The sequence below is a fragment of the Dermacentor albipictus genome, chromosome 5 (assembly GCF_038994185.2).
Source record: "Dermacentor albipictus isolate Rhodes 1998 colony chromosome 5, USDA_Dalb.pri_finalv2, whole genome shotgun sequence".
Lineage (NCBI taxonomy): Eukaryota > Metazoa > Arthropoda > Arachnida > Ixodida > Ixodidae > Dermacentor > Dermacentor albipictus.
This window is the reverse complement of record NC_091825.1, coordinates 93651944-93679306: the sequence shown is the minus strand read 5'-3', so window position 1 is coordinate 93679306 and position 27363 is coordinate 93651944. Positions and strand designations below refer to the sequence as shown.

The following is a 27363-nucleotide window of genomic DNA, read 5'->3' as shown; positions in this document are numbered from 1 at the left end:
GCGGGCTCAAGTGAGTCATTTTATAAATAAAATCTTCAAAGCCCAAGCAGCAAGGCCGCGATAATTGCATTCTTTCAACAGGCCGATAGAAGCATTCGTGAGATAGTTCAAAGTCTTGTGGGTTGAAATAGTTTTTTATGTCATACACTCATAAACGTTCCCAGGTGCTTGGCGTGCGCCCGACATGTGGCCAACAAAATACTCTCAGGCAACAGATGATGGGCATAAAAATGACATTGTCTCTTCGGTCTGCACAAACACTTTCGTCACTACTTTTCACAAATAATTCGCGTTACACTTCCCGACACACCGCATCGCGCCGAAAAGCACTTCTGCACCTCAAAGCAACCACTTTCTTTTCTTTTTCTTCAAATACGCATGGCTACGCGCGGCTTTCTACAACGAAAACTGCATGGCGCCTTCATTTCGCTCTTAAGTTTCACGCACAAGGGGAAACAAGCGTCAACATTTCATGTATTCCCTGGCACATTCACTGGCAACCCCGAAAAAGAGGAGCGCCGTCTCCGAACACATGTGCACGTAACTTGAGCCTTGCTAAGGGCAAGAGTGAAATAGCATAGCTATAACGACGTCGCGGACATGAGATCGACATACAACTCACGAAGGGTAAAAGCAGCGCTAAAATCTGTCACAACAATTAGTGTCGACTGCTAGTGTTCGCAATAGTAACAGCGGTGACAACAAAGTTTATGGCGACAGCCGCCGCCCAGCAGATGAATCCTCCAAGTGTGCTTCCTGTCCGGCGAGCCCACTGCTAAGACGGCGGTAAATAGGCCCAACTTTTAAAGCACCCGCAGTAGCGGGCGTGTCTACCGCAACTCCTGGCATCACCAGCAGACAACGCCCGGAACGTACTTGTCAATCAGAGACTGGTAGTAAGGCGTCAGCGCCTCAAGGTCCGGAACGTCCTCGCATTTTGAGTAGAGGTCAAATTTACTGAAAGGCAAAACACGCTAGCTCATGAGATCGCACTTTTCCCTCCCCTTCGCCACAGCCATCCTATCGCACTTCGTCTCCCGGCAAAACACAAAGCACAAGTTTGAAATCCTTGTATAAGTAAAAAAATGATCCGCAGTATGTCGATGCCGCTCTCTCTTCAGGAAAAGCAAAATAGAAACTGAGCGTCACAAGGTTTGATAACGATTATTACGCACTCGATTGGCAAGTTCGGACTCGAGTTAGCCCAGAAAACTCCCTGCCTATCAAGCAGCAGCCTAGGCTTAAGCCTAGACTATTACTGTCCAAAGATGTGTCAGAAGAAGTGCCATGTGGAAATTTCAAAGATGAAGACGCAGCTGAAATGCTCATGAGAAGTAAATCCAGGATACTAATAAAACATCGGTAATTTACGGTCTTCTAAGCGGCCAACAGCGTAAATGTATTTGAAAAAAATTTGATCATTTGGCGTTTAGAAAGATTGACAAAGCCTTTACACATAGTTACTGGTTACCCCTTCAAAAATTATTTGAACAGGGTTTGTTTCATTCACAGGTGAGCATCATCTGCGATCATGTTTGGCGCTTTCTTTTTGAAGTCTTGAGCAAACAACTTGTTTCTGGGCCGTTGATTGTGGGTTTTTGAAATAGCCAATGGTGCGATATGATGCACGCACTGCGATACATGCGCAAACTCAATTACAGCCCACTGTTCTCATAGCAACAGCTGTGAAAGCGACTTTTGAAGCAAGCGAGGCGAAGGCGTATCTTCTGAGCACCCTGGCATTTATCTGGCAGAGTGGGAAGCCTAGTGGCCTGACCATGGTTCACGCGCACTCCCACAGACACTTTTGTACTGGCAACTGAAGAGAAAGTAAATATTTGTTCAAGAGTAAACCTCGTGCTGTGATTCAAAGAGGTCACCTACTTGAACTCCTTGACCCAAGGCAACATGCGGAGGTCCTTGTCGTTGCAAAGTTCCAAGTAGTCGCCTCCCGAATGCCAAGGGTAGAAGGAGTGGAACCGTATCATGTACATGGCTTCATCAGGGAGTGTCGCCCCGTGGTTCTTGAGAGCCTGGTACATATATTCGTCGTGGCCCCAGGACATGAGAACCTGCGCGCAGAGACGTTTCCGTGGTACTTATAATAAACTGATTGCAGTAGTCACAAATCCTGCCTCTGAAAATGAATTGCTCCAATCGACAATTCCGGCATGTGCACTGCAGCAATGGAAGTGATTTCGCTAACGTATTAGAAGTCACGTTTATTATCAAGATTGCAGGGATCTAAGCCAGAAATTTAAGCAATTCCATAATATCGTTTGCTAGGTCAATTAACCGAAGCTTTGGTGGCGCAGGAAAACGCCCGAGAATCAAAAGGCGTCGGGATCAAATGCCATAAGTGATAGTTCTCGTCAAGTACTTCATCTGAATGCTTAAGGTAAGAAGACAAGGTTTGCTGACTCAAATCAGCCAGTATTCTGAAAAACCCCAGTGTCATGTAGCCGTGTCTACTCGTCCAGGTCAAATGTCTGTGGTCCTTCCTGCAATCGATAAGACAAAAAATTAGGGACGCGTACGCATTCCAGTACCAGGATGGTAGATAGATCCTTGACAATGGCCATATAAATGTAGCGGTGGAGAATGCGTGGACGAACAACCTTGAGCAGACTAATTTCATTTAGCAAAACGTTCAAAGGAGTTTTGCACTGATTGGTCACCAAACCGGCTCTGCTCTGTAAACACCGCATAAAATCAGCACACAGAAAACAAAAAAGCTATGGCGCATACCTGCCACAATGTTTGCCTTCAGGAAACGCAAGGCGGGGCTATCGCTCTTGTGTTTCATTCTGAATAGTCATTGCACAGGAAGAAGCTATTAATGAACAAATCTTAAAGATATGTGCTAGCCTGTATAGGTTGTTTACACGAGACATTTTTTTTTCTTCTTTTTGCTGCTGGCTCGGGTACTGGCCTTAGGAGATATGTGACGTGTTTGGCGTTTGTCCCCTTTACCACTTTTTGGACGCCGCTCCAACACTCGACATAGGGCAGTAGCGTAAAGTGCCGTGCTAGCCATCATACTTTGCTGATGTACCACCACAGTGGTAGGCAGTCGAAAGCACCGCGGCACTGCTTTCTTGAATGATACTAATAGCGGAAATAATTACATGTGTGAAATGCAGGTTGTCGAACCAAACCCGAACCGAAAGTAGTACCCAAACTGCAACTTTTAGCGGAATTGAACTCGAATACGAACACATATTCTTCGAACGCGCCTGAACCCGAACGAAACCTTAACCCCCAAAAATAATAGTTACCGGTTCAGCACGAAACGGTTCAAGCATGTAGGTCAGCAAGGGTACTCAATAGTTTGCACGATACCTCGAATAACTAATTCTTCAATCGGTGCACCTAACTAGGAGGTTGCTATGACTCACGAGTTGCCACCATGTGAGAATGGGCATAGTCGATGGGTACGTGCAGGCAAATACGGCAACCTCGGCAGGGACGCTTGCGGTAATGAAGTCGGCCATACGAGTTGTGCTCCGCGGCCGAAACATTGTTTCAGGGGATCCACTTAAAGACCCTTTATGACATTTTCCGGCAAAACCTGGGAAGAGCGCAGATCAAGGGCCTTTAGCTCCACGGAATAAACATTTCTTGTGACATTCTCCATTCATCTCTTAAGTCAACCTGTTATTAAAGCTGGATAAACTAACGAGTTCAGCTGCGCCATTTTTTTGCAACAGCACTGCGGTCGCTAACGAATGCCTTCACCTTCTCAGTGAGCAGTAGCCGCGGCTGCAAACAGGCGAAATTTGCTTTTGTTATGTTCCCTGGTTGAACGCACGTTTGGTGCCAGCAAAGCAGACGACAACGCTGCTCGAGTTGTAGAAATTCTTCTTTCTAACCCCTATCCCCCATCCCCAGTGTAGGGTAGCAAACCGGAGACTCATGTCTGCGTAACCTCCCTGCCATTCCTCTTCATTCTCTCTCTCTCTCTCTTCGTAGGGTTCAATGTGGGTGCGTTTGACATTTTTGTCCCTCAGTCAGTACAAGACTACGCATCACGTGCAGATGCGCGAGAAAGTTCGACGCACGGTTAAGCAAAAACTGCCCTTGCTCATCGTTCAGAAGCGCCAATGCCCTCACCTCTTTCTCAAAAAGTGGAAAGCAGCGAAATGTCAAATACTGGCTTCTTTCTTTATTACCGATTATTAGTTTGAAGCTTGTATTTGTATAATACAATGTGAGTTCGTGATGTATTCAACAGAACAGTAATATGACACAGTTCGTTCACCACCAGTCCTGAAGGAAAACTAAAGTTCACTGACTCTGCTGCTGTAAAAGTAACGAATGTGGAAGAGACATGCAGACATTACGCTGACACAGGGATTCTCAGTAATTACTTTGTATTCACTATGTACATGCAAGCCCCCCGTATCTGTGAATTCATTCGTAAATTTCTGCTCCCTCTTGATGAAACTTGTGCACCCACCATGCGGTCAACTCGATAGTATAATGTAGCATATCATTATGGGGCACGATACAATACACGGCGCCGTACCGGAATGCGAACGTTTATAAATGTTTATTTCTCTGAACCGGAACTGAACCGGAAAGAAATCTGAGCCCATTGAACTCGAACCCGTACTGAACCGGTACCTTTCTCGGTTCGACACTCTGACTAAACGCTAAAATATTATATCCCTGCCATAGATCGAATCAATGCTCCTGCTTTCAAGCAACGATATTCGTATCCAGTGTAGGGGTTGGGGGACGGACGTCGGGATGAAAACCCAAACTTGGGAGGATTTATTCTACGTTATGTACAGGGAGGTGAGACGTCAAGTACCAGACGTACTGTCATTACGGGCCGGCAGCAACTCGGACGCTGCGGCCCGCGGCAAGAAGTTCGAGAGAGGTGAATCAGGGAATCAGGGCATGTCCCAGAATGCTCAGGTCTCTCTGGAAGGCTTCTTATAAACCCTTCGAGCACTGTAAGTCACGTCATGTTTGACCAATGGGAGAGTCCGCTCCGATGACGCCACTTTCAGCCAATGGTAGGCGCCCGTGTCGCGGTGTCATACCTGGCGGCTCTCTGCGGTCTTGCCTCGCAGACTGGCAATGCACTTCTAACGAGGATAAGGGGAGGGCTGCTCATGCTCCATTGTCGGAGGCCCACCTGCTAATCCCGGCGGCGCACGAACTTGTTGGCAGGTGAACTTGTTGCCTTAAACTTGTTTGCTCGGCCGCTCCTCTGGAATGTGCTTTCCTGCTTCATGATTCCTCAATTAGCTGTGCTGCGATTCGAAGTGGTTTGGGGAACTCGAAGTAATCGCAGGAAACAGCTCCATATCTAACAGCTCGTCCTCGCCCCGGTAGTTCTGAATGGCCGGTGAACTCAATTCGCTGGCCATGAGGAACGCTGAAAGAAGCTGCAGGGTACTGGGGTCGAGCCTCGTTTGACAACCCTCGGGATCCTGGGCCCTGGAGAACATACGTCAAACAAACCAAACAACACAGCGCTGCACCACGCGTAAGCGCAGGCTCTTCACCCCTGACTCGACAGGCTATTACTGAGTCAAAATCAACCCTGATCTTTTAGTTCCCCAATTTTGACAACAGTTCCAACCACCCTTCCAAACAGCTATCCATTTCTCCTCGATTGCCGACAAGACCAGACCACTATTGTTGTTGCAAAACAAAAAGGTCGCCGACGATGCAAACAACAAATGAAAACAGGCGAACATAACTTAAGTGGCCTAACTACACGAACAGCATGTTTCCAATCTATCGCAGTGGCGTACTTATCGCACGTATTGGTGCCACTGAACAATCTGGTCAACCTCACAAGTACGTAATCACAAGCGCACTAGCCTTGTGGTCACTAAACAAAACGCGTACTTGCGTTGTAGGCAAACTTTTCATTTACGCTTACTCACGTTTCTTCCCTGAAACTCCTACAGGACACGTGACGTAAACGAACAATTAAACTCGCGGGACTTACACACTCCGCAGAACCCTTAAAATAATGCGTCTTGTACTAACTCGTTCCACGCGTACTTATAAGACAAGCCAGAATACGGCTGCCCTCAACACACGAGCAACCCAGTCATAAAGTCTGCTTCCTTCCGTCCACACAGGTCACGCGCTAATGGAACTAAGAACGCTTCTCCGTGCAAATCATGCACTTACTAAAAACCTACGCGCTTAACCTTACAAAATTCAAAAACCCTTAAAAAGAAAGAAGGTTAAATAACACACACGCGCGTTACCATAGGCCTTTCGACGATAACCTTGACCTTCAGGTTACTCCCACACACACAAAAAAAAGCCTATCTACTTATTAATGAGCATCTCGCGAGACTACATGTTTACATAAAACGCATCTTTCAAATCTCGGAGCTTTCTCAAACCAAAACATAAACAAAGCTCAAACCTTACACATTGAAAGAAACTCTAGTCTCAAATCGCGAAATTTTCCGATGCTCAAAAATAAAAAACAAACACTTCATTTCTACGGAAGCGCTCTTGGCCTCCCGTTCCCGATTGCTTACGACTGACTCATACTTTCAGCCTGACCCGCGGTGGGCGAAGTTTCAAAGCTACTCTGGCTGCCGAGAGACAACAAAAGGGCTGATTCACTATCAGCTCTCCCAAGACGTTACGGTCTCCTGCCAATTTGCGTCCCGGCGCCCCGCTTTCAACACGAACTCGACTGACCGCGTCGCCACTCCCCACCTGGTCTCGTCCTGCCACCTTGCGTTTCTTCGAACTGCGCGCTGAGCTATGAAAAGAACTACGGAACGACGAGGAGATTAACTGCCCCGTGCCCTTTGTCCGCGTCCGTGCAGAACATACTTCGCGGTCCCCCTTTGACCGGTGGCTTGAACGTTTTCGATGCGTCAACATCGTCCGAGACGACCGCATCTTTTTCCTCGCGCCCTGCCCATTTGGGTTTCTCGCCATTTTTGGCGGCGCTACATTAATTACCGTCTTTAGGTCTTTACCGCGCTTCTTTTTACGGCGCTTTCTCTTTGCACTCGCTTTCATGTCGCCTCGTGCCTCGTGCTGGCCGGTACACATTTCGTCGGCCCGGATCGGTCTCTTACCCGCACAGTCTGAGTGATTTACATTTAAATCTACTCTCACTTTGCCTCGACTGGCGGACAGCCCAACCGACTCTGGCACAATGCAGCAGGCTTTACTCGAGTAAGACAACTCGCACTCTAGCGAACTGCCCTCTACTACATTGCCCAGCTCATGCTGTGCATCGGCACACAGCCCGTCGGCATCGATCGCTGTCTCACGCGCACAGTCCGAATGATTTATAACTGAATCATCCCTCTCTAGGCTACCTAGACTGGCGGAGAGCCGCACCGATCCCTGAACAATGCAGTTGTATTCTCTTGAGCTACACAGCTCGCAATCCTGAGAATTACCCTCAACTGCATCGCTCAGCTCGCACTTCACTTCTGCACGCACATCTGGCTCTACATGGGTGCTCGCTTCTGTCGCGTCAACAGTACCCTTTTCTTCGCTAGCAACCTCGCTAACATTACCAGCGACGCACACACGCGGTAACTGTGCCAATTTGTTCGCAGCTGGCCTAGCTGTCTCTACAGTCATCTGTTGGCACAGCACCTCGTCGCGCTCACTGCGGCCTTTAACGGCCTCTGTTGCCACTAAGGCATCGTTAGCAGCTAGCCTTTTCCCTTCACTTATGAATCTGCAGCCAATCTCACAGGCACTACTCTTTTCGTCGGCTTCTGGCGAAAATCTGCTAGATGCTTCCTCATTCTTTCGCTCTGTACTACCTACAGAATTCTCAGACAGCCGTTGTCTCTGTGCCAATAACTGATCACAATACTGTATCTCTTTGATCAGTGCTGCCTTCTCTCTCTCATACTTTTCCTCTCGCTCACGTTCGCGTTCATTCTCACGTCCGTGACGCTCACACCTAAGAGTAAGTTCTTGAAGCTCCTGCTTCCGTTCATTCTCGCGTTCTTCACGCTGACGCTCACTCCTAAGCTCACGACGCTCTCGCAAACGTACACGACGCACACGCTCCCGTGGATCCTGTATCACCTCCCAAGCAAGCGCAATGCTTTTGTCATCATTGCCACTATCATTAATCGCCTTTATGATAGCTGGCGTTTCCATCCGTTCGTCCGCCTCAACTCCTAAATCGTCGCACACCAACAACAAATCTAACCTCGTCAACCTTCTAAGATCCATGGCAGCTGCCCCGACAGGTGGTTAAAACTGTTTTCCTTAATTTGTGCAAAGACACAATGCAACAAACTCCCGATTCCCAGAACTATCAAAATTGAACACACAACCTTTGAGTCTGGCGAATCATAAGGAAAAAAACCACGCGCTCACTTACGGTTACAGCACCCTGCCATCCGGTTCATTCGTCCGCTGTTGCCGGTTCCTCCGGACTCCCTGGGTCGAAGGCTCGCTCCTTCTTCGCTACTCCCAGTTTCTTCGGACCTCTTTCGACGAAGGCTCTCTCTTCTTCGCTCTTCCCGGTTCCTTAGGATCTCTCTTGACGAAGGTTCATCCGTAGCGCTGCCACCAGCTGATGCGTTCGGAGGCGATCCTACCGCTGCCAACCAGATGTAGGGGTTGGAGGGACGGACTTCGCGGATGAAAAACCCAAACTTGGGAGGGATTTATTCTACATTATGTACAGAGAGGTGAGACGTCATGTAACAAACGTACAGTCATTACGGGCCGGCAGCAACTCGGACGCTGCGGCCCGCGGCAAGAAGTTCGAGAGAGGTGAATCAGGGGATCAGGGCCTGTCCCAGAATGCTCAGGTCTCTCTGGAAGGCTTCTTATAAACCCTTCGAGCACTGTAAGTCACGTCATGTTTGACCAATGGGAGAGTCCGCTCCGATGACGCCACTTTCAGCCAATGGTAGGCGCCCGTGTCGCGGTGTCACACCTGGCGGCTCTCTGCGGTCTTGCCTCGCAGACTGGCAATGCACTTCTAACGAGGATAAGGGGAGGGCTGCTCATGCTCCATTGTCGGAGGCCCACCTGCTAATCCCGGCGGCGCACGAACTTGTTGGCAGGTGAACTTGTTGCCTTAAACTTGTTTGCTCGGCCGCTCCTCTGGAATGTGCTTTCCTGCTTCGGCATTCCTCAATTAGCTGTGCTGCGATTCGAAGTGGTTTGGGGAACTCGAAGTAATCGCAGGAAACAGCTCCATATCTAACACCAGGCACTCAAATGAAGCGAATCATCGAAGTAATATCTAGGCGAGGTAAGTGCAGGCGGGTGAGGGAAATTTGCTTTGCACAAGACAGGTGGGAGCTATAGGCATGCAGATAAACCTGTGAATTTTTGCTGAGTGCATCAACGCCATGAAGGCTTATAGGTCTTGCCGTAGGACGACTGACAATCTTGGTTTCCGTGTCCTGCAGGACAATAGCAATACGCGGGACAATGTTTGGTTACGTCAACGGTTACAAGTAAGCGCGAAATTACGGAATGATTACAAAATGGCCACGCTGAGACATATTCATCAATGCTGACGCCTGAGAGAGTTATAGGAAAAGTGTTCGTGCCTGTTCGAGTCCGCAGTGGCGGGTATAGATGCCGAGGCGGCTGTTGTAGCGGTTGTCTTTAAGATCCGGGTTGTCAACGAAGCTCGTGTCCCTGTACACGATGGAGTCCTGGTAGGCGCAGCCGACCGGGAATGTGTCACCCACAACGGCCCACTGTGGTTCGCCATAGAACGCCATCACCTGCGTAGACATTATCACTTATCAGTCATACTTCTATCGCGCGTATATCTTACATGCTTGTGATTTCGTGCACACTGCGACGCACTAGTGTACGTCCAACACACCTCCAAACTGAGTGAAGTCAGCCATAATGCTATAAATAAATGCGTTACCGATGGTGATATCGCACATCTATCTCAGAACGCAGCAGCGCTAACAATTTCGCCACAATCACGCACGCATGCTTTTCTCGTGCCAGAATATCTCATTTGAAACGACTGGTAAGTGAATCGCGCGCCAGTTTCAAATTCTTCCTTAGTGACAGCTAGCGATTTGAGACGCTTGGTTAGGATGCCCTGCCTTCGGAATAGGCTCGTATGTTTTGTTAAATAACTAAAAAAAACAGCAGTGGCTTAGCTCGGCTATGCCAGGATATACGTAGCGAAAGCTAAGGTATATGGTTAGCCGTAGTTAATCTTGATTGCAAGTCCAGCTTAGTCTTGTTGTCTAGCTATGTTGCGGCGTTTAGCCAGTCGTTCGGCGTGCTGTTCGTTTGTTTCCTTGGCAATTCGTTTCCTCTTCATCTCGTTCCGATGTTGATTCCAGGCCTCCTCCTGCTTATCAGAATTGTCGCCGTCCATACTACCGCCTCGACTGTGGTTGCGGCGCACGCGAACTCTACTTTTCAATCCTCCGACATGTTATCAGGCATGCGACGCAGCTGGCGAAGCGAGCGGGGGCGAACGCAACGATGAGGAACGCGTGTGGCTCCTCCGAGCACCGCCACGGCGAAACCGCAAGTTCGCGGCCAGTAACGTTTTCGCTTGAAAAGTGGGCAAGTTACACCCGTAATGCTATAAGCGTCCAACGAACTTTGACACTAGAGCAGCACGTGCACCCGGTAAAACCAGAATACCAAAAGCATTTTTCTTTTCTGCGCAAATGCAAGAACACAGTGTTTGATAGCACCTTTCCCAAGTCGTGAATGAGGCCCGTCAGGTGGAACCAGTCCTGATGCGGGTGCGCAGCCCGGATCTTCTCGGCAGTCTGGAAGGCGTGCACAATGTTGGGAATGTTCACGTCGGGGTCGCTCTCGTCCACTAGGTCATTGAGTTTTTCCAAGGCCTCCATGATGGGCATGCGGGCCTTGTCGAACTTGCCCCACTCAGCCATCTGCTCTCCGGCCCACGTGCATAGAGACAAGTATGAGCAAGATCAGTGTCAGTCTGAACGGGGCAAACGTCAATCCTCGCTTTATTATTTATGAGAAAGAAAATCAACGTGGCACCGCAACGATGTAGGGAACGAGAGTCCACAATGCCACCGCCGACGTTGGTCTTGGACACCCTGCACAAGTTGCGGTTAACTTTACCTTTCTTCAAGCGTATGTAAATTGTAAACGTTAATGCATATAGCCTACTAAAATGGAAGCCCTTTTTAACTACACTCAGCTTTCAGAAGACGTCAAAAGTACACCGGCTCTCCAAGATGTGAAACTAGGATGCAGTGATACGTAATATGGAGGACACAATAAAACCATGTGCCTAATACCAAAGAACCAGATATATTCGTTATACTCAGCATTTTACGACTATTATTCACCAAGATTTGATGGCGTCTGCATAGGAACATAACTGCACTTTTTTTTTTTCAGGGAAGGGCATTTGAAGAAGTTGTCAAAGCCACATAGTAAATGTCTGCAATGATAGTGTTTTTTTTTCAGCACGCGAAATATGCCTAATTGCCGGTAGCACTTGGCCGTCGACGTCGCCTAATCAAGCCATATCCTATAGCTACAGGTTCTGTGGCCTAAAACCACCATTTGTCGCAGACGTGCGTCACTGAAGCTACGTTCTGCTTGTTGGCTGCGTGGCTTTCGCGATCTTCATCTACATAATGCATACTGAAACGAGGCGAACAATTCCCTCAAAAAAGAGTCAAATTGCAAATTCTAGTTATACACTAGAAGATTTGGAACGCTCTTTACGAATCGTGTTAGGGAAATAATTATTTCAGATCAGGCTTATTATTGGAGGATACGGACGAAATTCTGTATCTAGTTAATTCTGTATCTGCTAGTTATACACTAGAAGATTTGGAACGCTCTTTACGAGTCGTATTAGGGAAATAATTTTTTCAGATCAGGCTTATTATTGGAGGATACAGAAGAAATTGAATGTCCTGTTACCACACTAGAAGGAGGCGACTGTAACAGCAAACAGAGACACTCTCTCCCTCTACCTGCATTAGCGCACGTAAACGACCTTCCTTCACCGCCTCCTCCAATACCCGAGCCGAGGAACGGCGTCGGGTTCACGTGACGCACCCTGGCCCCTGTCCCCTTCTCCCCCCTTCTTCCTCGTTTTGATGCGTGGTGTATTTCCGGCGGTGGCGTTCCGCGTTCCGCATTAAACGACTGTCACAAAAGTCGCATTTCTTCAATTCTCCACCCCCGCCTCCTAGGTATACACGCCTATTAAGCACGGCTTCTTTAAGAATGGATCGCAAGCCGTGCGGCGCCGTTTCACGTGAACGGTAAGGAATGTGATCTTTGGTACATCCAGAGCACGTCGAGCTATGTGCATTGGTGACTGTTGTTTCGTGTGTGATTATATTGTTCACCGGAGAAGGTAATCGCTGGTAGGGCGAAACCACGGTGACCATACACCCCGGCTAAGTGAAGCTGAGTGCGTTCATGGCTGTCGTTTTGTGTGTTCTTAACTTGCTTGCCAGTAAAGGTGACCGCTAGGAGAGTGGGAACCACGGTGGAAATACGCTCAGGGTACGTGAAGCCGCCTTCGTCCGCAGCTATTGTTTTGTGTGTGATTAACTTGACTGCCGGTGAAGATGACTGCCAGTGGAATCTGAACTACGGCGAGAACCAGTGTGCGCATGTATGATCCATGTGTGCGTCTGGGCAGCAAGAGGTGGACGGCGATGCCCCAGGAAGTTTATAAAAACGAGTCGATCGGACACTTCACCAGTCTGCTCCGGGGACGATAAATGAACGCCGAGCAACTCCCGGGTAAATAAGCTGTCGACATCACTCCCCGACACCAAGTACCGCTTGCCGCCGAGGAAGCCGGCCGCCGACTTACGGGCCGCATCGGTTGGGACGGAGTGTAGGTGCGCCCGATTTGCTGTATGTGACTTGATTCTGCGGTCTGTGGACTCTAAACATTTGCTTTCCCGATTACTATTTAGAAATGTAGTTTGTACCGATGTTAATTGTTGATGTTACGATTGTTACGATTGCACATCGTAATTGTTCAACATTGTTACATCTGTTCTTTGAAACTGTCACTTTCCTACTTTTTTCTGTCTAACATATTCAGGTGCACTACTTAATAATGCCAGTTTGCTTTGTTGTTGAGAAATCGCATTAAATTACAGCCTTTTGCTTGATTTCATCAGGCCTCTGTCTCGTTCACGACGGTAATTGGCGAAAGAACAGGCACAAGGCTCCACCCGCTTATGCCTATACTCAGGAGGAGCTAACGCATCGACTCCGACTCGTGACAACGACTAACCGAAGTAAGGTGTCTTGGTTAGTGGTGTACCTTGCGATGCGTTTCAATGCGAAAACATTATATGCCAAACGAAGCGGGAAATATCGTGCCCGGCGTTAACATTTGATGTTACCAAAACCTACGTGCCAAGTGATGACGTCATGGTCCCGACGCTGGACCTGCTGCAGCTCGCACTGCGAAACCCCACGGTGAATAGCCACGGAGTGGAACGGACGCCGTGACCCACACCTTAAAAAGATCGTCTTTGCCCGATTCGAATATTGAGTTGACCCACGTTCAAGACCTACGAGGGCCAATCTCAAAACTGACTTGGCCTACTCCAAAAATTTCGGTGGTGCACCCCCAAATCCGACTTTGCCAAATCCGAAAATTGAGTTGACCCACGCTCAAAACCAACCTGGCGCATTCCCTAACTTGACAGGGCATACCCCCAAAATTTTGACTATTGGTGGCTAGGCTATTGTGACGAACTCAGAATTGACTTCGCGCATTGCGGGCACATGACCGAGTGAAAAGTATCGCGCGGAAGAGTCACGTTGCTTTCGCATTCAATGCACGTAAGGAGACTTAAGTGCCTCTGCAACTTTTTTTTAAGTCACGCCGTTTGTGCGTGTTACCTCGGCTCTCCAGATGGAAGCCAGCTTCCTCGAGAGGGAGTACGCGCTGCGTTTAGTTTGAAATTTTAGCAGTTTTTCGGCGGCGCGCAGCATTGTAATACTTTGCAGACACGATCGTCAGTGCGCGAATTATTCCCCGTACAGACCTCCTCTAAGCCACCAAGTCACAGAAAAAGAATAGCGTTTCGATAGCCAGCACCCACTTGCAACTTACTATTGGAGCTAACTACAGTAGGCCTTCCCCAGACACTTTACGGCTTCACACATCAAGGTAACGCATTCTATTTTCATCTTCTAGTTCAAACACTAGCACTTAGTTCACGCTCCCACGTCCTCGCGCACTCTCACTGCCGGCGCGATCTTCAATGTCAACAAAATGTTGGCCAAGCTCAAACATAGTTATCGAGGCTCGCGCTGTAGGCACCACGAGACGGCACGATATTCTAAACAAACGCACTGCTGCCGCGTAGAGTCAGCGATAAGGAAAGCTCGAGGGCCGCTACAGAGCGGTATCAAAAGGTTCTCGAACGCGAGACCAGCTTCCGCAGCGCAGACACCGAGGCGCCGAGATCGAGGGCCCGCTCACCACAGGTGCATGCCAAAGAGTGAGATCGACGATAACATCTCCCGAATTTTTTTTTTCTCGGCGCGCACCTTCACGTGGAGCGAAGCTGCTATCGAGGGCAGAAGAGGCCTCGTGTCCCGATGCCCCAGTACACTGCGTAGATTGCGCGCCGTGCCCCTGACGACAAGGTGACCCGCGCCCGAGAGAGGCAGATAACGAGCGGCGAGCCAAAGGACCGACGCCTTGCAGCATGCAACTTTGGTCACCTGCTGCAGCTGACAGTTCTCAAACCGAATGATGCAACAAGTGTTGTTCCTACGGAGGTCCTGTCTTGGAGAAGCCGCCTGCGGGGCCTTCGCGGTGTTTCTTTGTGTGTGGAGAACTTACCAAGAGGTCCGGATATGCGAGCTATTCGCGACTGACGAACTCCATGGCTCCGCCATAAGGGACTTCACTGGCTGTATTCTTCGTTCTTGTTTTATTTTTCTCTGCGAGATGTCGTCGTGCAGCCTGACTACGTTTTTTAACGTCTTCTGTTCATCACCCCAAGGTACTAAGCGAAAGGTCCATAACTGCATATAAAAAGTGCGTTTTCGTTTAGTCGTGTTATTTTTATGCGCCTCCAAAAAGCAGAAGAGTAAGAACGTACTCTTGTTGCATTTTTTTACAGCACGATATTGCTCAGAAGTTAGTCGTGATTGCGTCATCCGACCACACGAACTGAGTGGCATTGGCCAACGGTTGTCCTAGGGCAGCGATACTATGCCGGTGACTTATACAAATGACCAGAGAAAAGCTCATGCGCTCTCTTTCTGCGCACGGTCGACACACAGCTGATTCCACTTCGCTTCAGGGAACGGCCGGTAGGGAGTGTAGAGCTGTTTCAGGATTGTAATCACGTCGCTCGGCTCACTCTCCGTTGACAACTTTTGTACTCACAAAGCTATTTTTTAGATGGCCCTCTGTCACAGCCCTCAGAAGAAACGAAATAATGCAGGTCATAAGCAGCGAAGAAAGGGACCAGCTGGTGATCACAACTGACCACGCTGAGCTATGGAAGCTGTGACGACTGCTGTGACAACACACACTCATTCGCTTGTCGAGAATGATCCCCATTGCAGCGGACGCTCGGTGGAACGACACCGGGCACGGATTGCGTGAAGGTTCTTTCATGGGCAAGCTTACCCACGAGCAAAAAAAAATAAAAAAATAAGACTGGAGCGAGTAAAAGCACGTTTTAAATCAGTGTGACAATTGCGAGAAAGTCCTTGCCTTCAGTTAAATTTGCCTATGGGTAGGCCAGGGTAGGCGCAAGTGGCACCGCATGATATCCGTTAGAAATTCGATGTATATGGTCCAACAGCCTTGGACCCTCACCGCATACGAAGTAAAAGCTAAAATCATCATACGTATTCAATATGAAATGCGGCAAGCCTTTGAAGACTACAGTACCAAGATGCTAAAGAGAACAGATTTGTCTAGTATGATGGAATGTTGGGTGAGGCTGTTTTGAATTTATTTCCTAAAGTATCCAGCAATATGGTAAAACACAAGACAGCACTAAACCGCAAAAAAATTAATAGAATATTATTGTATGAATGCACGTAACATAAAACAGCTGGCAAAACTCAAACAAATCTCAAAAGGAAGCGATTAATTAAAGCAGCTAAAAGCTGCAACACGTTGTTGTATTTACAACGTCGCCGCCACATCTAACCGCTACACTGCTACATCTAAGATTATGAATCCTTGATATCAAAGGCATGCTGATGTACCTATTTATATTAAAAATAATGTGTCAGTTCATGGGAAATGCGCCTGCACACAGCGACGTTGCAAGTTACATATTTTGCGGGTGTCTGACTTAACCTTGGTTTCTAGTTGGTGCATCATCAGTTTCTTTCTCTGCTTCTATTATTTGCGTTGGTTACATTATAAACTTCGTTTGAGTAATAGCGGTAGTCTATTGACTGAATGCTTTCAATATAATGAAACACAGAACAATAATGCTAGGAATTGGCGCTTAATGGTGAATGTTTACCCTTGAAAAGGAATGCTGGTAGATCTATATGTATATTTCGCATAAACTGGTTTCAGTACTTCGAGATGAAATTTTGGAATATTCCAAGTATGTTAGTGCCGAAAAGAGTTTGTTGGCTTCGAAAGAGTTGTGAGCGATGTAAAGAGGGCTTTCATTTCTATTTTACAGAAGGTTTTTTTTTTACGCACAGATTTTAATTTATTACCAAAGCTTTTGCACCTCAATATTATTGCTTCAAAATTTTTTCGGCACAACGTGTAAATGTTCTAACAGGGACAGCGAAAGAGCTGAAAGAAATATAATTATATTTCTTTCTGAACTTTCTTAGAGCACAGAAAAAAAAGCGCGCCACTACTACCTCATCGCTTGACTTCTGTGCTTTCCTTCGCATGCTGCCCGTACTTTTGAAATCAACAAACACTGTTTGCACTGGCAATGATATACTCACCCGGTTTCGGACAAACTCCACTGTCTGGAAAGTGTGCATGTCCTTGTAGGTTTTGGCCACCCTGGCTTGTAGTGGGTCATCCTGCATTCACGGAAAAACAAAGCCAACAGCGACAAAAAGTATGATTGGGACATGTGGCTCGAACTATTGAGATCATATAAGACCCTGACAATATGCATGAACGAATATCAGCGCTGGTAAAAAAAAAAAAATGTGGCACTTGGTTATCTCTGCGTGGATGAATTAAAAAGCATCGCGACCACCGCGCGATGCTGAGACATTATGCCACAACGCAGGGTCGTGCGTTTGACTCCCACTGAAGATCGATTGTTCGACTCACAACAAAAATTGTGGGTTCGAGTTCCCTAATTAAGACTACCTAATTCACCGCGCCTTAATTAAATTCACCTTAATTAACACCTGAAGTCGTGGATTCAACTCACACCAATGGCCGTGTGCTCGACTCTCACCAAAGGTCGAGGGTACGATGACCTTTTGGACAATTTGTGGTCATGCCAACCTCAACTACGCCGCATTTTCCGCCTCAAGAGCCCTGTAATGCTTTCGCATTAAAACATATTTTGGGGTTGCTGACATAGCTGTAGAATCTTAACTACATTTCCCATTTCAGTTCATATTTTTTTTTGTTTCGAGGTCATAATGGTGTCGCACATAATTTCTCCATTACAGGTCGTGATGGTTACCCAGAAACTTGGACTTTAGCTTTTGCCTTCATTTTTCCACGTCCGCGAAAAACCAGTGGAGATAATTTCACGTTGTGGCCATGCTACAAAACTGAGAAAGCATGCAGCAAATAGCAGAGCGTGGTGTCTATTACCATAATCTACAGCTGTGCGCTGGGGGTTATTCTGTAAGCGTCCACAAAAGGGACTGTCCATTTCAGTGCGCACTGATTGGATTGAGCTAGAAGCCGGTAGGGCAGGCGCCTGTCGTCGCCGCCGGCTCTCAAGCTGTGTCCACTCAGCGCGCACTGAAAGGGACAATCCACTTAATGGACACTTACAAAATTACCTCCCTCCCTGCTTTATTTATTGGGGCCTCGACTCAGAACTTTCGCTGCTTAAAGGGCACCTCACTAGGTCTAGTCATATTGAGCTGACAAGCGCAGAGCATGCAGAGCGCGATAACGATCATGTCTACAAAGTATTACATCGCTACGCGCCGCGGAAAGGTCGGAAATGTCAAACCGAACGCCGCTTTTCCTTCTCGCTGCCGCCGTGCTCCAAGCAGGAGGATGACGTACACGTGCTAGTGCGCCTACGTACACGCGTTCATGCGGTGACGGCGCTCGTAGTGACACGTGGCTTCGAGAGTTATTCAAGGCAACATCTGTGACTTGTGTAATATGTTGCTAGAAGAGACGCGTTAAAGCTTAGCGAAGTAATAAAACACAAAAAAACCAATGTTTGCATGTTTTTGCTTTAATTTGCACCGCAGCTCCATTTCTGTGTTGCTGTCACCTCCCTTCAGAAGAGTAGGTAGGCGTTGTGCCCCTTCCGATGGGAGTTGCCAGCCCGCTCCTCGCTTTCCCTTTCCTGTTAACTGTGTATATGTGTTCAAAACAAATATTAATTATAATGGACCGCAGCAAGAAAGATGTACTTCCGTTTCGTCTGCTTGTTCCCACGTCCTGCAGTCGCGCGCGTCGACACCGAAACTGTGTCATTTTCTACTGTGTTCAGGCGCGCGATCATGCTCTGTGACAGCCTGTGTTTGCTTCAATATTCGTTTAGCACTGACTTATACCGATAGTCCGGTGTCCTCGTGTACAGCGCGCAAAATCTTGCGCTGCGCGAAAGGACCCAATCGCAACAGCTCGCGCGGGAAGCCCTCAGCGAAAGTGCGCAGTGCCGAAAAAAAAAGCGAGGAGAAAAAAATGAAGCCGGGGCCCGTGACGTTTGCGTCACGCGATCCTCGAGGCCCGGTATGGGAGAATGCAGGGAAGGAATTTCGCTTGCGGAACCTAGACAGGGCAACGGGAGAGAGTGTCTCGCTTGGCTGTAGAGCTCGCCTCCTGAAATCATGGGTTCGCGGCACTGAAATATTTCTATGACGGCTAATAATGAGTCGATTTGGAAAACTTTAGCGGCAGAAAGCTCTCTAGAGGACACGTAACCACTTTCAGCGTATAACCAAGATTTTCTATGGAGCCGGGTGAGGGGCCCTTTCGGGGGCTCCAATTTAAAAACACCGGAAATTATAAATCGTTTTTATCGGCGACCAGTGCACCAAAGCTGATGAGATTTGCTGCATTTCAAAGCAAAAGTTGAAATATAGTGACTGTTTGTTGCGAACTTGTGATGTAGGTCATCAATATTTAATAAAAATTGGCAAAAATCACATTTTCAGAAAACGAAACTATGAAGTTGACAACTCTCTGACTCAACAACGAGAAGGGATATTACAATTCTGTAAATTGCACCTAACAGTACAAAGAAAGCGAACAAAATTGATGTATTATACATGGCTCTCCAATAAACCACTAATATGTGAGTAGAACTTCTGCAAAACCTTTCTAAACAGTCTAAGAAATTCATGCCATAAATTGACATATCAAATTTGTCCGCTTTGGATCCTTTAATGGATGCAGTTTACAGACCTGCGATATCTGTTCCTGGTGCAAGAACTACCGATTTGTAAGCTTCGCTTTTCTATTCTTTCGCATTTACACATTTTTGAAAATTTCCTTAAAGGAATTCAGGCCCTAAATGAAACTTCCGCTTCCAACACTTACTAGAATTTACCTTTCCCTCTCAAAATCAACAAATTTCATTAATACAGGCCCAGCGGTTATCTCAGAAAACCGTTTCTACTTTTTACATTTATTTCAATAGGCGGCGTCGGAGTTGGGCCCGAGCTAAAGCTTCCTCTTAACTCTTCTGGATGGAAAAATGTTTTTGCATAATACCTTCGTAGCAGATAAAAGCACAAGTTACAATCTCATAGACTCATGTCTTCGGAAAGTTAACTTTGACGAAGGTTGGCATTGGCCATCAAAACATGCTCGCAGTTCTGCTGCCGTGCGGCCCTTCTCAATCAAACAGATACACATAGATACCATTATTCGGTACCAGGATGAGTCCGAGCCATCTTATTGCCAGATTGTACGGTCATACTTATAGATGTTTTTGTGCACGGGAGTTTTTACAACCCTATCTTGGCGGCACGTGTAGCCTTCGATAATACATCCTTATCGTGAAAAGCACTGAAGGTGATGCCGGATTGTCCACCCTTAGTACTCCACGTGCCACGGGCCACTCACTCAAGTGTTTGCAGTCTCAGCGATGATTACAAGCGATAATACGCTTCGAAAAGGGAGCACTTTTTTTCTAGTGTGTAGGGTAACGCCTTCTGCCATTTCATAGACAGCTGAAGTTGTGCGCTCATTGTTAGGGCTCACACCTTCGAATTACTCTACAAACCCACAAGGAGAGGTCGTAAAACCCTGCGCGAACAGGAACGGGAATATTCCAAAATACGCATTACATTGGCAGATGGTACTCCCGTACCGCACGTAGAGAACATTAGAATCCTAGGGTTACACCTGCAGGCAAACGGCCATAACGGAGAGACGGTGCGAATACTTCGTCGTTCGGTAGATGACACCATCCGACTCTTGCGTCGCATCACGAACAGACGCAATGGTATGCGTGAAGAGTGCGCGATCCGTCTCGTGCAGGCGTACGCGATAAGCCGCATAACGTATGTTGCCCCCTACCTGAGGTGGATCGGGTCCGAAAAAAACAAAGTCGAATGCATGATCCGAAAGGCTTTCAAGAGGGCGGTCGGCGTTCCACTCAACGCGAGCACCGACAAGTTTCTAGAGCTTGGAGTTCACAACTCTCTCAACGAGTTAATCGAGGCGCACGACATTGCGCAATACGAACGATTATCCAGGTCAAAGGCAGGTCGATGCATCCTCGAGTCGCTCAGCATCGCGTACCACACTCAGCATGGAGAAAAGATGGCGGTTCCCGCCTCTGTTCGCGACCGCCTTATCATCCCGCCGCTTCCCAAGAACATGCACCCGACGCACCACGCCGGGAGACGCAACAAACGAGCAAGCGACCTTGAGAAGAAGTTTGGTAACAGCAACGAGGCGGTGTACGTAGACGCGGCGCGATATGGAGGAGGGAGAAGCGCGCACGCGATAGCGGTTGTAGACCGCTCGGGTAGGTGCCTCGCGAGCGCCACGGTGACCACGGGACACACGGAAGCGGCCGAAGAAGCCGCGATAGCCCTAGCTCTCGTCGCGGTGCCGAACGCTGCGATCGTGATCAGCGACTCGCAGGCGGCAATCCGCGGCTTCGCGCGCGGTCGTGTCTCGCGGGAAGCGGCCCGCATACTCCAAATTTCTGACGACGGCGACTCGTCATCGCCCTCGCAACTCCAAAATTCTACGGTCTTCCTCCTCTGGACCCCGGCACACACCGATGTTCCGCTAGCGGGAAACGAGGCGGCCCACGCCACGGCTCGAGGTCTCACACGCCGAGCCGCCGCTGATTATGTGGCCGCCTCCGCCCCCGAGAGCGGGGCATCGGATCTGCCGGATCGGGACACTACAACAGAAACACAGCAACAAGAAACACACTGGGCGTGGGGCGATCGCCTAACCACGTTCAGAGACCTCACCCAACACTACAGACTCGAAAGACGCAGATTCCCGCCACCGCACGATAAACTGAACAGGAACGAGGCCGTGTCGTTACGCTTGCTCCAGACACACACCTACCCTAGCCCCGCTATCTTACACCACTGCTATCCGCGTTTGTACCCAACAGACGCGTGTAAAACATGCGGACGCAGAGCAACGCTGCGACACATGCTCTGGGAGTGTACCGGCAACAACGGTAATCAAAGCAGCTCCGTTGGCGACGCGTCCATAATCGCGGCTGTTGCCAGAGTAGAAGGCTCGAGCTCCGTTCTTCCCGACGCCGCCCCGGATGCGGGAGCCGCCGGGGACCTTCTCCGTAGGCGTCGCCGCCGCTGGGAGGCGGCTATCAGAAGTTCAGAGCTGGCAGACCAGCTCTGGGCCGTCCGGCAAGCCGAAGATGCCGCTCGAGTCCAAGAACTTCGAGCCGTCACCTGAGGCCACCACATCAAGAACTGCCGGACTATTCTTTACTAAAGTTTCTTCTTCTTCTTCTTCGAATTACACGTAGTGTATGCGAGGTAATGTGAGCCGAATCTTGGTCTAAATTAATGAAACGTAATAAAAACAAACAAAAAACAAACGGTTTAAATAAATAACTTGAATAGATCAGTATCAGTTTAGTAATGTTGCTATACAGCACAGACACTGGCGCATAAACTAATGCCTCACTGTCACCTTCCAACCTAAGTTGTCACTTTTTTGGTTGCTTCAGCGAAATAACATTTAGCCAACAAAGTGGATGGAATACAGGCGTTAAAGCCTTCACTGCCTGTCAAATACATGGCCGCGTCTCTAAGTAGTTGTGGACTCCCGAAATTCTCACTCTACGGTGTTGTAGGTTGAGGGCGATTCGACAGCAGGGAATTCAAGATAGGTATTGAATTTTGGGGTTTAACATCCACAACTGCACCGTAAGATAGGAGGGGACAGCGCAGTGGAGTGCTTCGGAGTAATTTTGATCACTTGAGGTTCCTGTTGCGTATACCAAAATATAGGTACGCGAGCGTTCTTATCGTTTTGCCTCCATCCAAATGCGGCCACTGCAGCCGGAAATCGAGCCCCCGACCTCGTGCTCAGCCGCATAATGATGGAGCCACTGAGCAACAGTGACAAGTAATTCAAATTCGCGGGGTAACTGAGCGTGAGGACGGGTATTGTAATCAGAGAAAGACTAATAACCGTACCACTACCACGACGTTTTATATCTATTAAGAAAGAGCGTAGCGTATTATTTTTCACATTTAGGCCTCGCAGCATTCTGCAGAACAAAAATTTTGTAAGATTAAAGTTTAGGTGAGTTCTGGTGACCGGCAAACTTGCCGCCGTGCGGACTTGGCAAATCGTAGTGCAACGTAGTCATGCGACAGGGCCAAGGGAGGGTTGAGTTGAACACATTAGCACAATTTCGAAGCCTTAAATCATGATACTCGACCATGTTCTTTCACATGTTTTGACTTAGACACATAACTTAAACAGAAGGACGAAACACTACAACGTCCCGGGGAAGCGCTTCTCTTTCTTCGTTCACTGCTCGTAAGCGTAATGATGTCAAACCAGCGAGCATTGCAGCAGATCGTTACAAAGTTCTTTCACCAATAAGATGAGGGCCAAGAGCTTGTAGAACTATAAGCGGGACATCGCAAAATTTCAGGACCGGCGACTTAATGTTTAAGCTCTTGCAGAAGCACTTGTGTGCTCCGCGAACGCTCATCGCGAGGCGGAAACCGGGACATCCTTGATATCACTGATGCGTCCAGTGGTAACCGGCTGGGATGCGATACCACGGGCCTCGCTGCGGGCGGTGTGATACCATTCAGCCACAGTGAGAACATGGATACACGAGAGGTCAAGCGCGTGTCTTCAGGAGAACACCTTATCTCTCAAGGCAACCAGACGTTCTTTTCGGCTGGGGCGCCTTGCCGCAAAGTTCAACAACTCTGTGACCTCCGGCGGCGAGTGCCGTTAGAGACAGGAGATTTCATGCGCGACTTCAGATTTGCCTCGTCTATTCTGATCTAACTCTCCTTTGTTTCTTTTGTAACTCGCCTGGATGCTTCGAGGCTTTCTGCTTTACAGGTTATATGTGTCGCTGGATTAGCTGTACCTCGTTGCATCGTACAGTCTTATATCAGCAGTTATTGATAATGGCAAGCGCATTATTGAGTGGGGTTAGGTGACCGCTCTGACTAACAGTCCGAGCTATATTACGCAGTCAAAGCTGTGCATTTGGCGGATTTTGTCTCCCAACGCAAACTTTCCAGATGTGCGCAAGAGAAGAAGCTCGCTTCTTTAACAGAGTGGTTACAGGAACCCAGGTTTGGTGCACTGTGATTTACGGACCTCAACATTGCATAAGCGATTTCAATCGTGCGCACTGATGAAACCCTCCAGTTTTCGCTATGCCGGTGCGCATAAAATTATAATTTCTGTGGCGGAAGGCATTCACCAGTGTTAACTATGCGTATTCATATCCCTCAAGCATCTGCCTTCACGCCCTTCCTCCGCCCACGTGGCTATATATGCTGTTTTTATGGCAAATTGCAACAAGTTTCTGAAAACTGTTACTGCGAAGCATCTAAGGCGGCAGGGCCGTACCCAGGCGTTACTTTCGGCAGAGGTTGTGCGGCAACACACCGAACATGTTGAAAGATTTCCATGGACTTATTCGCGCGTGTAGATTACGCACATCGCTAACACACACACACACACACACACACACACACACACACACACACACATATATATATATATATATATATATATATATATATATATATATATATATATATATATATATATATATATATATATATATATATATAGAAGATATCGGAACCTCCTATTTGTCTTCCTGGTTAGGGACCTCTGTTGGACTATCACTAGCAATTCCTCATACCATTGCAGTATGCGTGAGGGTGAATGGTGTGTAATGATCATGCTGCTAAACTTCAGGTCTCTCGTCAAATTGACTGAACTCTTCATGCTGCAAACGCTGACTCGGGCCGACCGTTTAGCTATCTCTTAACAAAAAACTTATATCTCCCTTTCACTTGAGTGCTCGTTAGTCTTCGCTACTTCGCGCTGTTTCAGCTATATATGTTAGACAAACAGGGAGAGGATTATGTTTTCTAACTTGCAGGTGAAGTTTTCTTCATATTGATGTCTTTAACGACATGAGGGTTGATTTCTTGGTCTTTTTAATAGTGTTGTTTTTCGCTAAAAGCTCGTGCTCAAAAGCAGTATAGCACTGTTTGCCTGTGCTGCCACAACAATTAGAGAAAGCTGGTTTGGTCATCTGTACCGGATTCGAAATCCTGGTGCGCCTGGTTCACATTGCTCCTCAACAGAAGGGTATGCCTGTTGAGCGATTTACAATAGTGGATATATATATATATATATATATATATATATATATATATATATATATATATATATATATATAGCATAAAAAAGAAGCATTGTTCTTGCACGTCTTATACGCACAATGCCTTTCTTTGACCCTGTACCTTCGGTTCGCTGTTTTTATCATGTTGATTTGAAGCGCCAAGGTGCACTCCCCATAGATTGATTGTGGACAAGCGAGTCGAAATAAAAGACTATATGGATAGGAAATTTGTGAAAAATTGTTCGAGGAACACCTCGTTATAGCCAATTTTATCTGTTAAATTCATTGAGATAAGTGAGTACCTTTCAGGAACTTTTATCCAGCTACTCACCATGTAGGCTCAGCGGGAGTTGCATAGGATGATGTCACGGGTTCAATTCGGAACCGCAGTGGGCCTTTTTTTTTCTTTATGAAAGCAGAATTCAGAAAAAGGCTCTTTCACATAAATTTTGGCAGAATCAAAATTAAACCTGAGCCCTGCACTAAGGCGTCGCCCATAGCCCATGTGCCCTGTTTTGGAGCGAAACTTTTGTTGGTTTTACTCAGTTTAACTCCTTAATCAACTTTGCGTCCACTTCATAATTAAGTAAACAAAGCGATGATTGTGTTTCACGAGCACAGATGTTACTTTTACATCTCGGCACAAAAATAAAGCTGCTCCGCTGTCAGCGCAATGCAATGGCATTGGCCCTTGCGGGTAGCGCACCTTCTCATTTTTCATGATGGGGTTTTACGTGCTAAAACCACTTTCTGATTACGAGGCACGCCGTGGTGGAGGACTCCGCAAATTTCGACCTCCTGGCGTTCTTCAACGTGCACGTAAATCTAAGTACATGGGTATTTTGACATATCGGGTAACGCACCTCGTTGGTTGTGTACGACCTAAAATCTTCCATTTTCTTGTGCTCTGGTCGGTAGAGCTCCGATGGGTCCAGAATGGGGATGATCATTTTCAGTCCACCTGAATATCTCTTCGTAAGCCTGCATAGTAAGATACCAAAAAAAGAAGAAACAGGACGTTTTTTTGCAAGCTTGAAGCACAAAAGAAAAAGAAAGAAAATATCTGAAGATCGTCCTTTTCGGGTCCTTTTGTTTTTGGTTTGTACTCCAGGAAAGCATTCATGCGTTCGTTTTATTTTGAGAAGTTTTGAACATCAGCATTATGTTGCATGGTTTCGTTCATTCATTAGCGTTCCGACACTTTTTGTGAGAATTATATATTCTGAAAAAAATACCTACTACTTCGGCTGTCGATGTGCGTCGTTCTTTCGGTAAGATTATGCCAGGGTTCTTGCTGTGACACAGTGACGGGTAAATAATGTTCGAGAGCTTATTTGCTTACGCCATAACGTGACCAAAATCTACAGTCGACGTGCTCAGCCCTGTTTGTCTGCACTTTAAGCCAGAGATACGGCTGGGCGACTACTTGCACAAATCATCGTGTCCTATATGCGTGTACAAAAAGACACTTTTGTTGTTGACCTCAGTGGTACAAGTTCACTCACTGCGGATTGTGTGGCCCAGAAAGGAATGGTTAATAAGACAAGACAGGACAGGTGTTAGAGTTATATGCGTCATTCTCGTCATTGCCATTTCAGTCAATATCAGCGCAACTTTGCAAGTTACAGTCTTTACAGTTTACAAGCTCGGTCCCTTCTCTTGTTTTTCATTCAGTTGAGCTCCTGACGAAGGAAACCTATCAGCGCAGCATCAGATAAAAACTATCAAGCACCGAACCTCGCACTAGAGCAAAAAATGTTGCAACGTCTTTCACGAGCATATGTAGGTGATCAAAGTTGAAGGTAATTCGTATGTTACAGACACCAGTGCGTTTGCACCAGAAACAGCTTATTCGATGACGACCGTGGGAAGGCTCGGCTCACCAAAAATTCGATGACGGCGCTCTACCCAGACGCCGTTCCCCTTGGCACCTTTGTCTTGCGATCGCTGGCGACCTCGCGTTTCGTTCTGCGGTTCCAGTCGTCCCGCGGGCGTTTTCAAGCGCCTTGCTCAGCAGCTGCGGTGGCTGTTGGGACCGGATGACGACATTGTTGTGGGTGGGCGAGGGGCTCGTCACGTGACGGGCCCCGGCAGTGACATCAGCAATGGGCTCCGAAGATAAGGCGAGGGCCCGAACGAACAAACAAACAACTAGGGAAAACAGACAAGAGGACAGCAAGAATCATTCTACACGTGGCCGATCGCTTCACTCGCATACAGTACAGAGGGTGAGTCCGATGATTCCGCTTTCGCTAGACTGGTTGAGTGCTTTATCGAGAGGCTGGAAGGTGGAGTGGCTCTAGCGGGGGAAAGGGAGAGCGACAGGGCTGTCCTCGCGTCGGCTCGTGCGGTTCGCGGCGATATTTCATGTACGCGATATTTGCTAAGACATGAATACGCA

General features: G+C 47.7%; 1 protein-coding gene across 1 annotated transcript; it reads right to left on the bottom strand.

Annotated features, from left to right (window-relative positions):
- On the bottom strand, positions 1 to 27004 carry Miox (Myo-inositol oxygenase). Its single transcript, XM_065425644.1, has 7 exons — positions 26846 to 27004; positions 25826 to 25943; positions 16903 to 16983; positions 10671 to 10874; positions 9543 to 9722; positions 1885 to 2072; positions 1 to 957 (listed from the first exon to the last, which is right to left on the bottom strand). The coding sequence occupies exons 2-7, from the start codon at positions 25910 to 25912 to the stop codon at positions 849 to 851; spliced, it is 849 nt and encodes a 282-aa protein (XP_065281716.1). The 5' UTR covers positions 25913 to 25943; positions 26846 to 27004; the 3' UTR covers positions 1 to 848.
- Between the last annotated feature and the right edge of the window lie 359 nt (positions 27005 to 27363).

Excerpts from the sequence above, each read along its gene's own strand:
- Miox (XM_065425644.1), bottom strand. The coding sequence starts at position 25,912 with ATGATCATCCCCATTCTGGACCCATCGGAGCTCTACCGACCAGAGCAC. Across the intron at positions 10,875-16,902 it reads TGGAGTTTGTCCGAAACCGG|ATGGCTGAGTGGGGCAAGTT; the intron begins GTGAGTATATCA and ends GCCGGAGAGCAG. Across the intron at positions 9,723-10,670 it reads TCATTCACGACTTGGGAAAG|GTGATGGCGTTCTATGGCGA; the intron begins GTGCTATCAAAC and ends ATGTCTACGCAG.